This window comes from Buteo buteo, chromosome 26 (genome assembly GCF_964188355.1).
Source record: "Buteo buteo chromosome 26, bButBut1.hap1.1, whole genome shotgun sequence".
NCBI lineage: Eukaryota > Metazoa > Chordata > Aves > Accipitriformes > Accipitridae > Buteo > Buteo buteo.
Genome location: NC_134196.1, coordinates 9,369,690 through 9,388,707, shown reverse-complemented (window position 1 = coordinate 9,388,707; position 19,018 = coordinate 9,369,690). Strand labels below are relative to the sequence as shown.

The following is a 19,018-nucleotide window of genomic DNA, read 5'->3' as shown; positions in this document are numbered from 1 at the left end:
AATTCCAAAGAGCAGCATTTCTGCAGCGAGGAGGACATGGGTAGGGAGTTTAGCCCACTCTGACGCCCCATTAGCAGATCGGTGCAGCAGAGCTGCAACCACTTCATCTGCAGATCCTGGATTCCAGCACCAGAGCACCTACCACGAGCAGAAACCAGAGACTCTCCTTAGGGAGAGTGCTTTTAGCACTCGGGGTTTTGTAACACAAAGCGTCTCATGGCAGTTAGAAGACAAAATAAAATTCAGCATTTTTGCATATAGATACTTTAAATCTACATGCCACTTCTTATCACATTATCTAGTGAGCAAGTGTGGACTGGATAGGTTAGTAAAACGTGAAGCTAGCTTAGTTTATTTTTATAACGTTTATTTTCTTTTCTAATTTGCAAAGTGGGATCCTCAAATATAGTTTCTCAACAGACGTGTTTCCTCAACTGGGTTGATACCAAGATATTAAAAAAACAGATACAAATGTGGGGGTAATTTCTCTTTTGGGAAAATATATGAATAAATCCAGACTTGAAAATAATGATCCAAATTGCTATTAATTAAAAACTACATAGAAGACAACAAAGTTCACGGCAAAGCTGTACAGAAAAGGTAGAGCACCCAGCATGTTGTAGGTCCAGTTACACAGCAGCTTTATGAATGGACCAACAATTATCTTACCAAGAGTTCAGACTGAACGACTTCAGACTTTTTTTCTTTTTCACATCCCATAAAGGTTTTCTTTAGAGGAGTCAGCAAGCTCACTGCATGGCTTCCAGTTCACTATTAACTACTTACTCAGCAATTTCCAGAAGGAATGCATGAGTTAATAAAAATTCTATGGAAAATTGGTATTTTGGAACTCTGTCCTGTCCTCACTGATTTTATTAAATGAAGTGCCCTTCCATTTTTCTTACGCTCACACCACTTCTGTCAATTAATCCATTTAGAAGTGCTTCTAAACTCTTTGATTAATGATTTAAAACATTACTTTGTGAAAGCAGAAATAGACACTAAGATTACAATCAGGTTTTTAACTTCATGTTCTTTACATAATTCTTAGTGCAGGCATAATTTATCAGACTGTAAAGAAAAAAAAAATCCAAAGTCTACATTGTCCCACATTTCCAAAGCCTTAGTATCTTAATGGATGAAAGCTTTTGTTTTGTTTTTCCTGTAAGTGGCAAGAAAAGAAAGTCTTTTGAGATGGGTACACGGTGACAAAGTCCCTGTACTGTCAAAGCCAGCTTAATGAGATGATCCATCTAAGTTACTATTATGAATTCCCAACAAATTACCTGCAAAGGGAGCAAGGGAAGCTTCACATTCTGTTCCTCAGAACCAAAAAGAGAAAATGAACGTATTGTACCTGATGCTTTCTTTCTTCCCATATTTCTGATTCACAGCTTCACCCATCTATAATGAAAGGAAAAAAGAGGCGTCTGAAGTTTCCTGCATTCACCGACTATCCAACTTGAAGAATAAAATTTCAAACTGTGCAGCCCTATCCCTTCCACTTCATCTTACTCAGATATACTGGAAAGACACAACTATGTGCGATCTGCAGGCTTTCAGAAAATAGAAAACAAACTGCTAGAGAAGAGAGAAGTTTGAGTGTGTGGCTAGGAAAAAACCAAAGAATGGCAACAGGACTTACGCACACCTCTTTTTCACATTTCAATGTCTTCACTACATATTCAAAGCAAAGTTTAATAAAAACCAGTACAAGTTTAATATCCCATTGGACTAACTTCTCATGTGCTTCAAATTAAAAGACACAGTTGAAAGCAGTGGCTTTTACAGGCAGCCTCCACAAACTTATATAACTGCTATTGGACTATTTTCCTAGTGACCACCAAATCAAAAAAAGTAATTAGATCTTTATTTCCTTCCTCAAAACATTCCTTCCCTCCATTCTCCACACTTTTCTCCATAAAAAGATGACGGGTCAGTTGTTACAGTGCTACTCTGTCAATGAAAGCGAAGGCTCAATTCCCTTCTCTGCCTGTAAGACGTTCAGCCACGCAGCATCCGCACTGCTGTACCGCTGCCTTCCAGTGGTACTCAATTAATCCAAGAGCCTTGATGGTGCGGGAGCGCGGCCGGCTCGGGAAGTGGCCAAGACACTGGACTGCACTGGCTTCTCCTGACTACTGTCCTGGGCTGCTGCTTCGTGGTAATCAAAGGCAAAGGATAGCGTGAGGAAATACGTAATTTTAACTTCCTCCTCTCAGAACTGTTGTATCAAGAATTAACTTCTGGCAGAAAAGAAGGTCTCTCGTATAAAAGTCCATGAGAAGCTGGGCTTAGTCATAGCCCCTTTTTACCTCCAAATCAAATAAAGCTATGCAGGAGAGAAAGCAATGGAGAGAAATGACAGAAATGCCCTCACCTCCTTGAAACCAGCAATGCTGGGGCTAAGGTCAGATACCGCACAGGTTTTTGATTAAGTGCTCTGCCTGATCAGGATATCTGAAGCACTGCGGGAAGAGGGAGGCATTTTCAGGTGCCTCTTCAGGAAAATCTGATAAAACTGGTCTGTTTCATATTAACTGTCACCAAGAACATAGAATAAAAAGACTAAGAGAAGGGCACGAATCGAAGTTAGAATGAGGTAAGATTACATTTTAATGGCAAATACTGTGGAAACCTGAATTCCTCTGAAAACTGTAATTCTTAAACAAAAGGAAAGAATAATGCAAGTAAAAAAATGGAGATTTTTTTCAGAGCAGAATTCTGTTTTTTTCCACTAATCAACAACTGAGATTTCTTGTTGCTAAGGAAGAATGAAAAAAACCCCTTATATTACCTAGCCTATTCTCCAGGAAGCATCAAGCATATGGAATACTTTGAGAGTAAAGTTTTCACTCAATTTAAGACAACAGAAAAAAATCTGGATTTCAAATGCATCATTCAAACTTATCGAAATGCTTTACAGATAAACACCATATCTAAAAGTGTACTGGTATTTGGACTGTATACCAGTACCTATAGCGATACCAGTAATTCAGGATGGCCGTTGACCAATGGAATTACTGGTCTAAAACTTACAGTTTTCTGAAATCTTTCCAGTCAGCTGACATTATGGCAAACATCTGCCTAGCAGGTCTATAAGCGAACTGATGGCAAACTGAGAAAAGTTCTTTTTAAGATGACAGTTCATAATATTTGCGTTTAACATTTCCTTAGCCAAAGAATGATAAAAGCTCATATAGGGTAACAGACACACACAAACAAAAAAGTAGAAGAACTTCAACCATGAATTCACATGGAAGATATTTCACGTCATTCACAAGTTACATGAAGCTAACGTTTTAAATCTTTTGCACTATTGATAAAAAACCGAATAAGTACAAATAGTTGTTTGCATTTTTTAAAATAAAAGTTGACAGCCTAGAATGACAAGAATCAAAAGGCTCTGTATGCCAAAACTTGCCTTTCCCACTTTCTGGGCACTTTGCAGATTTCTGCTCTTCAATGTTTCAGCTCAGAGCCCATTCAAAATTGGGAATTACAGCAATTATCAGAAAAAAACATAGAGGCAAAAGTATAAAAGAGAATAGGAATGTCAAATCTATGCTCCCTTTCTCTCCTGGAATGGACATGCCCATTTCATGAAAAGCTCCTACATTATCTGTTGGTGCACTACCTTAGGACTTGTGTTCAGTTCTTCCTAAATGACATCACAGCACAAGGATTCAAAGCCTTGCAAAAAGTCTAACAAGATGAGGCGGAAAAAGCCTCGGGATACTGACACAAGTAACATTTTTGCCAACTCAAACTCCTAAACTATTCCTCATTTAACAGCACTTATCATACAATTCAAAACTATTTATTTTTCACATGTATTTTAAATAAGGAATTTTTTGTAGCTGACATCAACTTCTAAATGAGGTAATTTAATACTGCAATACTGTAAATGTATTACAAATCTTATGGAGCATGATGTGAGAAATTTCTTCCAAGACATTCCTTACTTTAATGTCTAACTAGTCTTTATTATATGCTGAAAAAACCTCAGTATTATTTCTTGGCTGCCAAAATAGACTGAGATAAAGGGAAAAGTGTAATAGTATTCTCCTCTATAAACTTAAGGAAAATAGTTAACTTGTTTTATTGCAAACTTATTAGTCTTACTAAGAATGCTTTCATTTTATTAGGCCAAAGATCCCTAATTGCACCTCCAAATCAAGGTTTAAAAGAATTCTTCTTCTAAAGATTTTCCGAAGAAGAAAGATTAGAAACTTGATACGCTCAGCATACCAAAACCTCAACTCATCTACCTGATCCGTCATAGCTAAAGTCATACTTAAGTTTTTGAACAAATAAATCATCAAAGTATAAATCACCAAGCACAAAGTGTATGTTAAGTCTACAACATCTTTACATTCAAACCAGTTTTGGACCTTTGGAAAGTTGTATTCTTTGTGGAGAATGACAAATAATAGCCATCCAAGTATAGTTTATGTATGTTCTTTGTTTTCATGTGCCAAACCCTATCCAACAGCACACAAGACAGACTCCTAGCCTTGGCAGTTCATGAGATATTAATTATATCACATGCATCATTTTACTCCTCTCATAATTTTAGTAGTCACAATTACAGCAAGTGTTAGAGCTAGAAAAAAAATGCCTTATGCTATGTAGATTCATGTTCAGATGGTATTAGGCTCTAATGATTTGGAATTCAGGATATTACATAGCTAATAAAATTTAAGCTTAGAAATACAGACCATTTATTTTCAAGGTACCAGATCTCTCATTCTCAGCATGGAATACATATTTCAGGATGAATATCCTCCACTGCTGGACTGATGAGATAAATCAAGCCAATGACAAAAGCGATATAGAAGCAAAAAGACATTATTTATTAAGAGTAACTTTATAAAAAGTCCACAGGTAACTTAAAGCCTGCAATTAAGATGTATGCAGAGGTTTACGTGTTTTGCTGTATTTTCTGAAGAAGAAACTCCATCTGTAAATTTAGATTTGGCTGTCCTTTTTTTGTCTTCTTACTCAGTATTTTATAAGCTTCCATTTTCTTTTGCTTGTACAACCGTTGAGCTGCTTCTCTTTGTTGTTTTCTTTTTTCCGCTTCCTGAAATTAAATGGATAGATAGGATTATGAAATAATTACATATCTTCTGTAACTATGAAGCTATCTATAAGCAATAACATTTCTTTCTGTAAAGATGCTCGCAATTAGGTATTGTACTGACACTAGAAACACCATTACTCTTAAAAGCTTAACCAGGATGCTCTTTCAGCACATACCATAATCAAAACATACTATATTTCCTAAAGCTTCAAGAGAAGAGCCAAGTTTTCTTCGGTGGAACACCCTGTGATAAGGTTTGTTGCTAAAATATGTACTATTTCCTTTCTGCAAAATGAGCTCCTTGACTTTTCCCCTTAAATGACAAAGTGGCAAAAATTTCCCAGTTTCTCCTCTTGAGTGCAAGAAAGAAAGAGTCTGATCCAGTGGTCTCCATGTAAATCTCTTGCCAAATCAGATGTGCTAGGATACTGGACACATCTGCATGGGACTGGCAGACAGGATATGGGACATATCTGGAGCTAGAAGTTGGGCAGGTTTGTGATACTAGGACAGCGCCACAAGCAGCATTACCTGGGGCAACTTAATCAAGACCAAACTATTACTGACCTGTCCTTTTCAAAGCGACAGAGACTGCTGTCTTTACTAAGACAGAGGGGAAAAAGAAAGACTAACCAAATTTTCAACTGCACAAACTTCCTGTGTTGAGGGGACAGCACATATGCAACCAAAACACTAATGGAGGCTCTTACACTATATGGATAAGCATCATGATATCATGTTCAGTTTTTATCAAAGAGCTTACACCCCCTTCTCTAGTGTTGTAATTTGAGTAAGTAATTTGGGCAAATATCCACAATAAGCAAGCTAAAGAGCTTGCTTCACTTATATCATGTCCTACCAAAATATGCAAGACATCACAAATCAGACTGAAGGACTGCTTCAGTTCATTTGGATTATTTGTTCTCATAAAGCTTATTCTTTGAAATGCAGTGCCATGCTGACCACAAAGGCAGATGTTTCTGCACAATGCCCAAACAGATGATAATTTATCAATTACATTTTTGTTTTCCATGGTATAGAGAGCTTCTGTGATGTACAAAAATTAGTAAAAATGCTCTGTGATGTAGAATATAATTAACCAGAAATAACCAAAGAAAATATTTCTAAATAGAAATCTAAGAGGCTTTGGGGCTGTGGGGGAAACCTGCAAAGATAACATGAATGCTTCATTTATTTTACCATAACAATGATTAATATCATTAATTCCTTTTTTTTTTCTTTTTTTAACCAGAGTAGCATCAACTGCAACTTACCTGTAATTCGCTACCTATCTAATAATTTTACTGTTCTTCAGCATACTGTTGTAAACAACATCCATTTAGGCTACCAACCAAATGCTTACTCAAAGCAAGAACATTCATCTTACTTAGGTAGTTGTTACTTACGTTTGTATTTTTTCTGATCTCTACTAAATCCTAGCTTTTTTATATAGTGTGGAGGCCAAAACTCTGCCTTTAAGCTTATTTCTTTTCCCAAAACAAATAACAGCAAATCCAGTGTTTGCTAACATACGTGAGGGTAAAGTATGTGATTATCATACCAGTGTTCCACATAATTGATTAGTGTTATTGCGGAACTTGGCTACTGTTTGTTTTGCCTAAACACCTTGAATAAGACCAAAAGTGCTAACACCTCCCCTCAGGCACCTCTTATGTGCTGCTCAAAGAAAATTCCTTGCAGTCTTACTGGCTTTTTGTTTGTTCCTATTTCCTATAAATAAGCTGGTCATAACATTCATTTCTTTTAGTATGATCTGTATCTAATATTCAAAAAAGAAGCTCTCAGCTGAACAACCGTGTAACTCGCACAGAATCATGGATCCACTGGCATAAAACTACTCTAGTCTTCAACACAGCTAAACTGAAGAAATAATATGTTTTATCCAGCTATATATTTACATAATATTTATACAGTAGTTACTGAAATTGAGTCTGTCAGCAGCAAGCTACACAACTTCTACAATGCTACCATTTGTGCCATTTTACAGTGCAACGAACAATGTACTGGGAGAGAACAGAACTAGCTAAATAAGGATGTCTCAAATGAGTAACTCAACTGAGTTATTCAACAATGGTAATATTAAGATATGCCCTGTAAGAATGAGTTCCATTAAATTAGAACAAGGGAAAAAATTACTAAAGATTTCAGCCATGGATACTATTACATACAATTGTCTCACTGTTGGTCAAAGCACATAAAAAGGTAAAACAAAGACTGCGTTATGGTAACACCATAAGAAACAGGATGGATATTTCATTTTTCATCACAAGATGATGGTATTGTTATTACTTCCCCTTCTACAATATTTAAGAGGTCTAGTATAATCCACTGGGATATGCAGATCAAACTAAGTTTTTCTTGGTGTACCAACTGACAGAGTACAATCCTGCTAATGGCAACTGCAAGACAAAAATAGTAAGGACAAAGAGAATGATAACTTTGAACACCTGCATGTCTGAATATTACTGTCCAGTTGAAAAAGACTGAAATACCAATTCCTGTGTTCCTCTCCCGTGGTCCTATTCGGGTCCAGATGGAAGACTGACAGGTAGAAATGGTATGAATCTAATCTTTGTCTACAATGAAGAAAGATCTCTGTTCAAGATTTACCTCTTTCTTTCTAGCACGCTCAGCCTTTATTTTCTCATACTCTTCTTTTGCCTTCTGATTGGACGTTTTCTTCTTAAACTTCCCTTCAGTCATAACTGACCTGTAAGAAAAAGTACATGTGCTTCAGATACAGACTATCACCAAGCAGTCATAACCATATATCCCATAGCCACTCCAGAATCAGAGCACAGTCTTCCACTCTTCCACTGTTTTTTGCATATTCTGGGAAGTCAATTAGAAATACAGATTTCAGAAGGGTCACCCTTCTACCTTGAATGGATACCTATTTGCACCACTCTTACATGATACCCAACACCACTACATGTAACGTAATGAGCAGCTAGCATGAAAACTCAGCACAATAAACTCCTCTAATGCCAAGTGTACCAAACACTGGACTGCACACAACTTTTAGTAACATATATACCTTATCTGCTAGATCTTTACATGGATGATGTTCCATGGAGTTTAAAGAGTGCCTAAAAGAGCGTTTTTTCCCCATCATATGAGCTCTTCAGAGCTAGAAAAACTGAATGCACTAGCTTAGCACTGTATTCTCTCTTTCTAGTTCTGACATATGGATGCAACTGCAGAGATATGAGGACAGCCAGCTGCTAGCAGACTACCTGCCAGAGAAGTCAGGCTGACATGGCAAGGTGAAAAAGCACAGTAGTAACAATGCATTTCTAAAAGCTTTGTCTTCTTGAAGGAGATGGAATATTATTGTCCTTAATGTTCTGAAATTAGGAACCTAAATTACGTTCCTTCCAAATTTCAGTATAAAAAACTGCCCAGCTATCTTTCACCAAAGAAAACAGTACAAGAAAACCAGTGCCATTTGTCTGGCATTTACTGTCACACTACTTTGAGTGGATTTTTTTGGTTATTTAGCTCTAAATTATTTTTTTTCTGATTCACAATAAAACCATTACATAAACAGTGTGGTAGCAAAGACATTTCACACTGGAAAAATACAAGCCTTGCTAGATATTTAAGAACTGTTTGCAAAATAAGTTTTTGATTAGTCTATTACTCACACTACAAAAAGTTGAAAACTAGCCATCATCATCTAGGGGATTTCAGACAGACGATCAAAAAGGAAAGTAAAGGTATTTGCTAATAATTTCGTTTAGAAATATGACTCTCTTCTGGAGAAAAGAAAACAAAAATCTTTGCTTTATTCTCATCTCCATCTTGTGGCAATACTATGTAATGACACCTCATCGTCTCAAGTACAAAACTATTTAAATTGCAACATAGGCTAAAAATAGAATTACCTAACCAAACTCTTATTTTATATTCTCATAGAACACTGAAGCCTATCTAGTAGACTCTATGCATCACACCACCTCACAGATTAGCAGTCACATTTTTGCAGAATTATTATTTCTGGTTTACAATCACAATGACCATAGTTTAAGCAAAATTAAGAAACCCTCTGGTTTAAAGAAAAACACAAGTCCTATTTCAGACATCCCCACACATTAGCTGCCTATTCCAGACAAAACTCTACCTTTCTGCCACTGCTGGGCTTAGATCTGACTGCCTTTCCCCCCCATCTCACCAGCATTCTTCCCAGGAAAGTTTAGATATAGATACACCTTGGAATTCAAAGACTTATGCCACTCCTTGTACTGCGGACAAAAGGGCATTATCTCAATCACTGTACTTGAATGCTGTTTAAAAACACTGCCGTGACAGTGTTAGACCTGAGTGACTATGCTTTTCATTTTACTAACATACCTAACCAAGATTTCAGGGGAATTACTGTCACACAGGGAAAAAATGGTTTAAGTTGTCTGACATCTGTTAGACCGCATGAGAGAAACTCCACCTGACTTCTCCCAATCATTATAAGTAAATTTAAAAGAAAACAAACCAAACAAACAAAAAAAAACCCCAACACCACTGGAAAACTGCTATGACATCTCTATTATTTAAAATTATGACATTGATCAAGAACACTTTACTGCCTTAAGGTTTTACTAAATTCTCCTTTTTTTTTTTTTTAAATTCATAGTTAAATTCCCCCCCAAACTAGCCATACCACAAAAGGGGAACTGCACACAACATCACTCACTCTAGCAGAAAAAGAGTGCAATATGAAGAAGACAACTTATCAAACTGGGAACAGAAAGATAATGCAAAAAATGTGTCTGAAAAGTAACATTAATTTAAAAACACTGAGAATCAATTCAAAGGAAAACTCTGCAGACTCTACCTGAAAAGCAGGCTCTTATCTTTGTAGATATGGTAAGAAATCGGCCAAGCACTTACTGGTCTTGAGCTGAACCTTATCCTTAAGGTACAACAGTAACTGTCACATTATTCCTGTGGAATCAAGCCCTAGCCATCATCAATTTTGTTTCCTGATTCTGATGCAAACACAACAAAGCTGTATGTTTAAATTTTCTAACAATAAGGAAAAATATTTGTATGTTATAGGAAAATATTTTTTAGTAAAGCAAATCACCATACTGATGTCCACATAAAGTGTAAGATCTAAAGTATTTCTTCAATGATGGAAACAATTACTTCTTTTTAGAGACATATTTAAAAAACTTACTCTACTGCTTTATTAAGTTTTTCTTCTGATAAAACTGAATCGTCTGGAGCCCTACACCGTTTCTTAAGCATTTCTTCCTCAGCTAGGTAAAGATGTTTCAAGTGCTCTGGATAAGTGTCAGTAAATTGATTATCCTGTTGTGAATGGACCTTTCTTCCCCTTTTCAATAATTTCCTGTATTGTCTTTCAATCTTTTGTTTTCTCCGAAATGCAAATCCCCGTCCTGAAAACACAAGAAAAAGGGAGTTAAATACAGCTGCACTGAAGCAGTACCAAACCATTCAGTTGTTGCCAGGACCATTTCAATCCATTTTCTTTCCAAAATAGAAAAAGCCACTACTTCTGCAGATTTTAATACAGAAAAAAAGCACTGTTATAAATCTGTCTCCTACTGTAGCAATGCAGCTTGTACAGATTTACTGAAAATTATCACCTACACCCTTGAAAGAACATGCCATTGCAAACATACTACTTAATGCACACTCCACATTATACACCTTTGCCAATGCTTTTGAATCCAGTGAAGAGATGTATTAACATTTCACTTCTCTCCTACTTTTGACAGCTTCATATGCAACATCAAAACAGACTCCAGAACAGATTCCTAAAGATAGTCTCAAGAACACATTGATAATAGTAATATGGGCTGCTTAAGCAGTCTGCAGCTGCAATGCCAGAGCAAAAAAAGTCACTAAATCACTGGTTTACACTATATTCATATTCCATTCCATCTTTTCACACAAATAGTATTTTTATTGCTACTACTTTCTTTCCACACCTGTCCAGGAAGAGCTTGTCCACGACTTCACGTGTGCTACATCACAGAAAGATTTAGCCTTGAAGGAAACACCAAGTCATGGTTGTTTCAGTCTCAATCATTATATAACCATTTACCAATCTTAAGTTAAACACGGCTTTTTGCTAATCTGTTCAGATGTTATTTCTTATTGCATTAGTCTTAAGAGCTACTGGCTTTTGTAATATTCATTAACAAAACAGTTTCTGAAGGCAGCAAGGCCAAATTACTCCCAGCTCTCCCTTTGATTCTTCCTCCAAAGTTGAAATTTCAGAAAAGCGCTGCAAAAGCCAGCGCCCTTTTTCCTACCGGTTCATTTTTTACCTTCGCGTACCCACCCGCCAACAGCCCGAACCCGTTTCCAAATACCGAGACCCCCTCCCCGGTGACGGACCACCCGCGCAGCGTGCCCTCAGCCCCCCTCACACAGCGGGAGAGGACGGGGCTCCGGCCTCGGGGCTCCGGGCTCCCTCACCACGGCACGCAGCTCCGACCCAGACGGGAGGCCCAGGGCCGGGCCGGGCCTCCCTCGGCGCCATCTCTCCCCCTCGGCGCCATCATCTCTCCCCCCCGCCGCCGCCTCAGGCTGCCCCCCCCGCCCCCGCCTCACCCTCCTGGACGCTGCCCATGACATCGCGCAGCAGGCCGGGCCTCCTCCACAGCCGCTTTCGGCGCGGCCCGCGGGACGCGGCGCCGCCATTTTCCCCCGCCGGAGCCGCCGTCCCGCCGCCCGCCGCCATCGCTCTGCCGGCGTCGGCGCAGCGAGACGACGTCACCGACCTGCGCCGCCGCCGCCACCACTCGGCGCTCGATTACACCCGCCTGCGTAACCGCCGACGAGCCGCCCGCCGTCGACCATGTCGCGACAACCCGGCTGGCTGCCTCCCCAGCTATCGCCGGCGGCGGCGGCGGCGAGGCTGCGGGGGGCGGCCGGGTTCCTGGCGCGCGCGCTGCCCCTGTGCCGCGCCCACACGGTGGAGTTCTACACGGGCGGGCTGTGGGACCGCCTGCTGGCGCCTCCCCCCGCCGCCGTCCTGCGGGAGCTGCGCGCCGCCGGGCCGCTGGCACTGCGGCGCCCCCTGGCGGAAGGCGGCGGCGGTAGCGCTGAGGCGGCGCTGTGGGGTGAGTTGGGGCGGGGGGCGGCGGGGGGGTGTTCGCCGGAGGGCCCCGCTGTGGGGACGGGGCCCGGTGGGGTTCGCAGCACCGTTGGTCGGGGTTGGGGAGGGTCGGGGGGGGAGAGGGGTGGCGGCCCGCAGAGCTGGTGTGGCGGCACGGCGGGCTCCCGGGGCCACCCGTGGGGCTCCCGGGGCCACCCGTGGGCCTCTCGGTGGCTGCCCGCCTCCGGCCGCCTCAGCGGGCGAGGGTTTCTCTTCTCCCTCCTGAGACCTCCTCAGTGTCCTCCTACCGACGTTTCGAATTATTGCCCTTGCTTTCATAAAACAGGGGAATTTCACACCGCTCTGCTTGAGCTGCTTCCCCCCCCCCCCCCTCCGCCTTCAGCAACAGACATTCCCGTGGCAGTTAGCCGGCCTTCGGCGGAACCCACTCCCGCTTTTTCACGCCTGTGTTTGCACCAGCAGCGCTCGTCTCTTCCAGGGTAACGGGATGTATTTGGAGCCGTCACGGTAGTATAGCCATGGTGGGAGGAATTTCGCTTTAGGAGGCTCTCGGTAGTGACAGTTGTGATGGCGGTCTCATAAGTTTCATCCTGTTCGCTTGGGAACAAAATGAAACTCCTGTCAGACTCTTCGCTCTGACTGATTTCTGAAGAACTGAAGTAAAATGAACCAAAAAAAACCCCTCCACATGAGTGGAAAGATGTAACAGTTACGAGTCCTCCAAATGTTCAAACTCTGGAAGTGTGGAGGACAGCTGGAAAAGGCTTAAACACCACTTTCCTCTCTATCTGTAATGATGAGTGTCTGGCAAAGGAAGACAGAAAACAGTTGTATTTCTGACAAGACCTATTTAGGAAGCACTTCATATTTTTAGTAATTTTCAAGTAACTCGGGAGGAGGCCAGCTATGGAACTCTATTACTGAATTTACTGCAGTCCAAGTAGAAGGGAAACATACCAGTAACACGCTTTCAGGCAGAGCACAGAAATGAAGATAAAGCATCTGAAAGGTATAATACTTGAGGGGACTGAGCCCAAGCAAAGAGATCAGTTTCAAAACTAAGGTAAAATCTCTGACAAAGCACTTAGCCGAGAAAAACCTGCATCATGCCAACGCTTATGGAGCGTAGATAGCTCTCGCATAGCGATAGTTCTGAAATGCTATGTTAAATGACACGTGAGACAGGAAAGCACGTTAAGTGTAACAGAAGGGTCCGCAGAAAGTAGCATGTGGAGCTGTGTACTTTTTGGCATAGCAGGCAAGCTAAGATAATGATTTGGCTTTGGACAGAGATTGAAGAACTGTGAATTGCTACATCACTTGTAACATTTCTCTCTTGGATTTAAAGACCTTCAACATATTAACTGTAAGACTCATTTTTAAGGGGTTGAGGTATCTGGGAAAAAAACCCACAGAGTTTATTTGTCCATGAAAAAGACACTGGATTATGAATTAACTTTGAGAGCCAGATGGAAACAAGACAGTTGTCCAGTCTGCAAGCAAAAGTGTTGGGAAGCAGTGAGGAAAAACTTCTAATGTTTTTGACAGGTAATGTCAGAGTCAGAGCTGATTCAGAGCAATGGGACATATAATTAAATGTAAATAGAGGCTGGAACAGCACTAATTATTCACTGAAGTCATCAAAAAGAAAACACTAAAGGAAAATTACCCTGATCTTACCTGTTTCTGTGGGAAAGCCCATGAAATGATGCAGACACTGAAGTGGTGGCCTGTAGAGTAGAAAGAGAATCAGGAAGGCAGAGTCTTGTTTTGTAGTTTTTAAAATTAGAAAATCATTTAATGATCTATACTCAAAATGCATGTTACGGAATCCGGTACAGAAATTACTGGAACAAAAGGCACAATTTATGGCTAAAACGAAGCATGTGCTTTAGAAGGTTATGAAACCTTCATGCTGTGGCTAAAATATAACATTTCTTTGGTTTCTGCAGGGATTACTTTTGCTTATTTAAAAAAAAAGAGAATTGCTCTTTTTTTCTAGCCTCAAAATTATAGTATACTATTTAACATTTGTCAGGTTTTGACACACTCTCAAAATTTCTCCAGTATTGTGACAAAATTGGAGGCACTGGGATCAAATGGGCATGTGTTTGCCAATTTGGTCGTTTGTGCCTGACTTGTTTGACTGCATGGTATCTGTCCATCCAGTCATATGATGAAAATACATTGTAGTAGAATACAAGTTTCTTAGTGAAGATACCTGCAAACATCTACGTGTATTTGAAAATGAACACACGATTAAGCTGTATTAAAGTTAGGATTGAGAAACTTGGTATCATAACTTACTTGAGTGCATTAGTACAACTTCATAACATTAGAGATCAGAAACCATTAGAGATCTTGAAACCCAACATAAACAGAAATGGGTCTTCCTTATATTCCTCTAAAATATTAACTGTTTGTGTGGTTGTTCTTCAAAATTATCAGATATTTCAATGTAGTTATTTAGATTTACCTTGAAATGGCTGCTAAAGGGTTCTCATGCTATCATTCATAGAACTACCTTTTATTGGAGTGTGGCGATGAGCATAGATTTATTTTGCATGCTGAAATGACACTGTGGTAATGTACCTCAGATACCTTACTCAAAATATGCATAAAATGACATTTTGATTTCACACGGTAAAACCTTTGCTTTGTAAGAGTTTGAGAAGTTTTACATTTATACATTCACAATCCCTAAACTATTATGAAAAGTTTTCTAGAATCTGTTCTAATAGGGCTCCCAAATTAAATCATAGGGAAACATAAGCTACATTTGACAGAATTGATCTCAAAATGTGAAGTTGTCAGTTCCTACTCACATAGCTGTGCAAACTAAAAAGTAACATTATTGCAGATTGGCACGAAACTGTTATTCTGCACAATATTTTATGTTACTATAGGGATTTTGACAACTACATATGCTGAATAGAAGCTAGCAAGCAAGAAATTCTGTTATACAGTATTATATGCAAGAAGATAATCATGTTACAGAATATGTAATGTTCTGTAAATCAGTTTCAAAGAACATTTTCAGATACTCATCAGATGATATTTCATTATAATGATCATACAAAGGGTAGAACCCTTGTTTTCAGTTGTACCATACAAAAAAATTTCAGATCCATTTTTAGATACAGAAAACTGTTTTATATTTTTATACATCAGAAAGCTGACATTTGCCATACTGCATCTCATTTATCACGTCATTGCTGTAAATTGGACACAGGCACAGAAAAATCTGTGTTTTAAGTATTTTCATATTTTACTGTAAATTAGTGTTTGTACCATAATTCCAATTTTTTTGCATATGTTTCTTTCCTCTGAAGATTTATTTGCAAATGTATGGACTGACTGGTTAAAAGACATACTAGATGTCATCTTGTGAGCAACCAAAGTAGACACATTTTGAGAAGACTAACATTTTTAATATTCAAAAATAATAGTAATCTGATAACTGCCATTCCATAGCTTGAAGTCATGCTTCAGATACCTTCATATAGTTGTTTTTTTTCTTTTAATTGGCAAGCTGGAACAACAATTTAAATTTGGCAGGAGTGTTATTACAGATGATATACTAGTGATTGTGCATGAAATCCTACTAGCTCTGTTCATGTTCTTCCATCAGATAACTGAATTCAGGGAAATTATAGAACATTGGGTATTACTGCATTTAATATCAGTTAAGTGAGATTTGTAAGAAGAGTTAATATATTTTATGTCAGGGGCTGAAAAAGTGAAAGCAGGCAAGTGGTGGGTTTAGAAGCTTTTCATGAGTTCTGACAATGAGAAAATTCTGAATTTCAATAATCAGTCTTTAACCTAGGAAAGTTACGAAGTTTCACAATAAGTTTTATTTGTGCAGTATAGTGGGATCAGCAGGAAGTAATGTGAAAGGAAGACTGGGTTGCCAAATATTGTGAACTCTCATGTGCTGAATATTTGCTTATGCTGTTGATCTTGGGAGCTATTTGAAAGTTAGATGGGAAAAATAAGGATAGATTTCTTCAAGGGTATATAGGTTTAATGATTTTCCCTGTCAGTGTCAGGGTGGTGTGGTGTAAGATGTGATTGTTGGCTGAAAGTTGCCGATGAGGTATATAATATGTATTCCTTACAGAGGAGATGAGAGATACTGGGTTTGCTGTGTTTTGGGTGATGGCTGGTGTTGCAGACGTGAGGTGTCTTAGGTGAATGGCATTCTTGCATTTAGTCATTTGGTAGATGTTAAGGGTATCACCATTACAATATCCAAGAAGTTGGTGTTCATCCAGTCTGAATAAAGGTGACTATAGACCTTACAGTAGAAATGGATGGGAGAGCCCTAGCTTTCATTCCAGATAATAGCTTTAGTACAGTATTGATTAAACAAAATATTCAACTCGTGGTAGCTTGTGCAGGTGTGTCATCCTTGTGTGCATATTTGTGCGCATTTTTTGAATTAACTGTTGTCTGCTCTGAATGACACCTCTGGATGAAGAGATACATATGCTGGCCTAGACCTTGTAGAAACTTCTGTTGGACTGGGATGCCATTTTGGGTTGAGATGGTAGGCAAGTCTGATGCTTTGAAACAAACTTTTTCCGGTACCTATTTCTGTACTGTGCATTGGAGGGCTGGTGTTAACATCGGCATAAGTGAATTTATTTCCAGTAAAAGAAACTAATGTACTTAAAGATCCTGCCTATTGCAGTGAAACAAACATGTCGCAAGTATCGAAGTAGATCTTGTTTATAAACAACATATAAGTACCTAATTTGTCAGTAAGGTTTGCATTCATTTCTGCCTTTTGAACTAAAGCAAATACATAAATGTAATATTTATGACACCTATGTGATATTTCAGGTTGGTTTATATTTTCTCTGTTTATTTCTACTAATACCATTGAAAGTTTACAGAATTGTAGAATGTAGAATTGTAGAATTGTACATTAAGAACAATTCTAAGCTGCTTAATATTACTGGAAGAATGGATATATTAGTACACTTGGAGTCAAGGAAAGCATCTTCTAATAGACTAGTTATGTGAAAGTGACATGTTTTTGTGAATTTTATTGCTATCCTGTTGTATGGAGGAAGAATGGCGTTACTTCTTCTTGCACCCCCAAGTATCTGATGCTACGGTAATGATAGAAAGCACTTTTTTTTCCACTAGTGATACAGTTCAGTGTATTTAAAATATAAAAGTCAATCAAAAACATCCAATATCTAGCCAGACATTTTGAAAAACTACTGCTTATAAACCAAAATGCATTTAATAGATAGGTAATATACATGTATAAAAATGAAAATTACAAAACTCCAATTTTATTCAGATGTTTCTCATGCATCTCACATATGTTAAAGAAATATTTTGTAACAGCATGACATTCCAATGTATTTTCAAATCTCCTTTATTTCATATAATGTTATGCCATGAGGAAAAGAAGTGGATTTTGGGGGAAAGTTTTTTGCTTGGTCGATTTTTGTTTTGTTTTGTCATAAAAGATTAACCAGTGTATTTAAAAAATATGTGCCAGTTGATAAAAAGATTGTATGTTTCAGTGTTATGTGCTCCAGTTTTCTAAAATGGCAAAAAAACCCCAAACCATACTGGTTACTGAGGAAATAAAATTTGGAGATAAAGAACAACATAAATGTATATTAGAATGGGCCAGACTTTTCTCCAGTGTGTTATACTAAATACTATACTAATTCAAAGAAGTTGTAATATGCATGAAACAAAGTGGAACACCCACTTCTCATCAAGAAAATTAGATTTCTTCTTCACCTGGCAAAACTGCTGAACGGCTGGCTGATCAAAATATCCCTCTGCACCTTTGACTTAATGTCTCATGTCTATCGGTTTCTCAAGAATTGTTGGCATATAATTGCTTGTTGAATCCCTTAAACCTCGTTCTCGACAGATTAGTGATTTCTTACCACTGCATCAGACCTAAAGATTTCTATGCATTTTTACTGATTCAGACTACATTCATTTTGTGAATGTCTATAAATTTTCTGGAAAGCTGTTCACTCCCAGAAAATCGAAAATAAGTTAAATGAGTGAACCCCCTGTTAAAAATGAACTGAAATTTTCTTCTTCAGCAATAACTCAAGCTGTGACAGTTTCTTGTAAGAACTCCTTGCATAAAATTTACCCAACAGAACTCAAAAATACTGTTTGTGTGTAGATTTTCACCTCCTTTTATGGTTTTTGAAACTTTTGGGGTGGGGGGGCGGAAGTGCAATTCTGTACATTGTCCAAAAGTGTTTGATTATCTTATCCCATTATATTAGTCTCTTCCATTATTTGCTTGATTTGAAGGTATAGTCAGAAAGGAAATTCCTTTTTCTTCAGTCATTTCAAAATGCACACATCTAATTTCTTATCTTCCTCTAACATATCTCCACAGAGACATTGGAAAACAAAATTACCCCTTCTCCCTAAAAACTTTGCAGTCTATTCTGGTTTAGTGTTTCTCTTTGTTTCTGTTCTCTAGTATCAAGTTACACCCTTATCCTTTATGAAGGTTCACTAACTAAAAGTTACTGGATGTTCAGAAGTTCAAAGAAGAAAATCTTTTATAGAGAAAGGTGGCTTGCTTTCTAATTTTGTCGTAGAGAGGAGTAAGAAGTGCCATACAGAAACTGAAATAACATTAATTCTGGTCATAGCTTAGACAATATTGATTCTTTCTTAGGTCCAAAGTTTGGTTGCTGGACTTAAGCCTTTGTACCGTAATACTATGAAAATTAACATGTTGACACTGTTGGGACTGTTTTCAATAAATGGTAATATATGCATCACCTTTAATTGTGGTCATGCAAGAAAATTAA

General features: G+C 38.6%; 2 protein-coding genes across 6 annotated transcripts in view; one reads left to right on the top strand and one right to left on the bottom strand.

The window, feature by feature from the left end:
- Nucleotides 1-4,835: 4,835 nt before the first annotated feature.
- Nucleotides 4,836-11,886, bottom strand: CCDC59 (coiled-coil domain containing 59). The gene is made up of 4 exons (XM_075058099.1): nt 11,690-11,886; nt 10,284-10,506; nt 7,718-7,817; nt 4,836-5,086 (listed from the first exon to the last, which is right to left on the bottom strand). The coding sequence occupies exons 1-4, from the start codon at nt 11,817-11,819 to the stop codon at nt 4,925-4,927; spliced, it is 615 nt and encodes a 204-aa protein (XP_074914200.1). The 5' UTR covers nt 11,820-11,886; the 3' UTR covers nt 4,836-4,924.
- The window catches only part of METTL25 (methyltransferase like 25), a 64,329-nt gene continuing 57,116 nt past the window's right edge, over nt 11,806-19,018 (top strand). For all 5 annotated transcript variants that reach the window (XR_012654493.1, XR_012654494.1, XM_075058095.1 and 2 more), the window contains exon 1: nt 11,806-12,201. Coding sequence is in view for 3 of the 5 variants with exons in the window: in XM_075058095.1 (XP_074914196.1) it covers nt 11,937-12,201 (265 nt within the window). In the remaining 2 variants the exon portion in view is untranslated. The remainder of the gene's footprint in view (nt 12,202-19,018) is intronic.

Bases quoted from the DNA above. Each gene is read 5' to 3' on its own strand.
- CCDC59 (XM_075058099.1), bottom strand. From the start codon at position 11,819: ATGGCGGCGGGCGGCGGGACGGCGGCTCCGGCGGGGGAAAATGGCGGC. The intron at 7,818-10,283 runs GTAAGTTTTTTA...TTTTTCTTACAG, and splicing joins AAACTTAATAAAGCAGTAGA to GTCAGTTATGACTGAAGGGA. The intron at 5,087-7,717 runs GTAAATCTTGAA...ATTTAATTTCAG, and splicing joins AGCGTGCTAGAAAGAAAGAG to GAAGCGGAAAAAAGAAAACA.